Below are 2306 nucleotides of genomic sequence, written 5' to 3' on the forward strand. Positions count from 1 at the left end.
ACAGCTGGTGCTGCCATTTCAGCGCTCACAGCTAGCATTCTACAATTTTACAGCCAGGTAGCTAGACTGGAACAAGCGGAGTAAAGTATCTTGCTCAAAGTTACAACACAGTGCCATGTGGTGACTCCAACCTGCAATCATTCGGCCACGAACCTGGCGTCCTACCAATAGATTACCGTACCTCACAACCCTTCGGTCATGAGCCCGACGTCCTACCACTATACTACCGTGCCTAACAACCCTTCGGTCATGAGCCCAGCGTCCTAGCTAGCACTGTACATGAGCCCGGCGTCCTACCACTGTACTGCCGTGCCTCACAACCCTTCGGTCATGAGCCCGACGTCCTACAACTGTACCACCGTGCCTCACAACCCTTCGGCCATGAGCCCAGCATCCTACCTAGCACTGTACTACCGTGCCTCACAACCCTTCGGCCATGAGCCCGGCGGCCTAGCTAGCACTGTACATGAGCCCGACGTCCTACCACTGTACTACCGTGCCTAACAACCCTTCGGCCATGAGCCCGGCGTCCTAGCTAGCACTGTACATGAGCCCGGCGTCCTACCACTGTACTACCGTGCCTCACAACCCTTCGGCCATGAGCCCGGCGTCCTAGCTAGCACTGTACATGAGCCCGACGTCCTACCACTGTACTACCGTGCCTAACAACCCTTCGGTCATGAGCCCGGCGTCCTAGCTAGCACTGTACTACCGTGCCTCACAACCCTTCGGTCATGAGCCCGACGTCCTACCACTGTACCACCGTGCCTCACAACCCTTCGGCCATGAGCCCAGCATCCTAGCTAGCACTGTACTACCGTGCCTCACAACCTTTCAGTCACGAGCCCGGCGTCCTACCACTGTACTACCGTGCCTCACAACCCTTCGGTCATGAGCCCGGCGTCCTACCACTATATTACCATGCCTACCAATAATAACAGAGACCTTCGGATAACTGCAATTCCAAATAAAAAGTTCTCTACAAATTATTCAAGATTTAGTGATCCAAGCGAACTTGGTTATATCTTGGAAATATGCAAGTGTGAAAGACCCAAGGAAGCTAAAATTATTGTATGAAAATTGGTTTATTTTGTTGCTGTGAACTTGACATTTGAACCTAAAAGCCTAAAAGGTAATCCAAAGACAGCTTTTCAGGAATTTAGAGTATAATTGATCCAAGTAAAACTCAAATTATTGTGTAATAACTGCTTTTCTATCAACAGAAATTGATGATTTTCTATTAACAGAAATTGATGATTTTCTATTAACAGAAATTGACACTGAATTATCTTTTTGGACACAAAAAGTAATACAAAGTTAGTTTTTCTGGCAAGGAAGCCCTGTTACAAGGAAGTCTGAGTTAAATTGTACTGAAACAAAAGTAGATAGATTGACACGCATTGCTTATTATCTCCCCTAATGTTCAATACGGGAACATGTACAAGACAGTTGCCTTTCTCTGAAATGTTGTATTCTAAATCTTGGAATATGGGCAATAGGATATAAAATATGACTAGTTGAAGTTATTTGCAAAACCTGGCAAGTACATAAATATGCACAGCAAACAAATTATTCTCTTTCTATAATAATCATTTTAATATTTACAAATTATTTACACAAACCACGGAATTAGATTAGATCTATCTAAGTCCGTGCACAAACATTTCATTGATAACAGCTAAGATGAGGTCGGGAGATCTGGTTGCTGACTTCGGTTCTGGCGGTCTTTGTTGAGGGCATGTTCTATCAGCTTGTCCATGATTTCACTCTGAAATTTCTCTGGGACAGGTCTTTGTCCTGGAACAAAACAATGAAATCAGGTAAATCAACTCCTTGCTAGCTTCGTGCACAGTACCAAATTATTTAGATGGATAGTTGGATACACAAGACGATACACAGAAAAATCCATCTAAACTAAAGATATGAAAATTCTTTTTTTTTCATGCACATCTACATATGATTTACTTTCACTGTGCCAAGTTATAAACAAGAGGTCCATTGGACCTGTATCGCTCACCTGGTTTTATATTTAAGTCATTACAACTGAATGCATTAGTACATCTTTATAGGAAATTTCCTCAAAACCAGACAAGATCTATGTTCTAACCCAACTGGGACCACAATATCTGACTTTCAAGTTCAACTAATCAGAGGCCTCCATTGAGTTGCTATGTTAACAGATTTTGAAATAAGTAATATGTCATATTACAGGGTGTAATTAGACAATACTTTAATTTTCATTCAACTATAAGCTTTTATAAACCTAGAAACCAATTTTTAACAATTTATGAAAACTACACCATAGA

The 2306-nt window shown here is 42.5% G+C and overlaps 1 protein-coding gene across 1 annotated transcript in view; it reads right to left on the bottom strand.

Annotated features, from left to right (window-relative positions):
- Positions 1-1051: 1051 nt before the first annotated feature.
- LOC110465902 (succinate dehydrogenase assembly factor 2, mitochondrial-like) overlaps positions 1052-2306 on the bottom strand; it is a 17785-nt gene continuing 16530 nt past the window's right edge. The window contains exon 4 of the mRNA XM_021522055.1: positions 1052-1797. Within this exon, the coding sequence (XP_021377730.1) occupies positions 1679-1797 (119 nt within the window). The 3' untranslated portion in view covers positions 1052-1678. The remainder of the gene's footprint in view (positions 1798-2306) is intronic.

This window comes from Mizuhopecten yessoensis, unplaced genomic scaffold, assembly GCF_002113885.1.
Source record: "Mizuhopecten yessoensis strain PY_sf001 unplaced genomic scaffold, ASM211388v2 scaffold1595, whole genome shotgun sequence".
In the NCBI taxonomy this organism is placed as follows: Eukaryota; Metazoa; Mollusca; class Bivalvia; order Pectinida; family Pectinidae; genus Mizuhopecten; species Mizuhopecten yessoensis.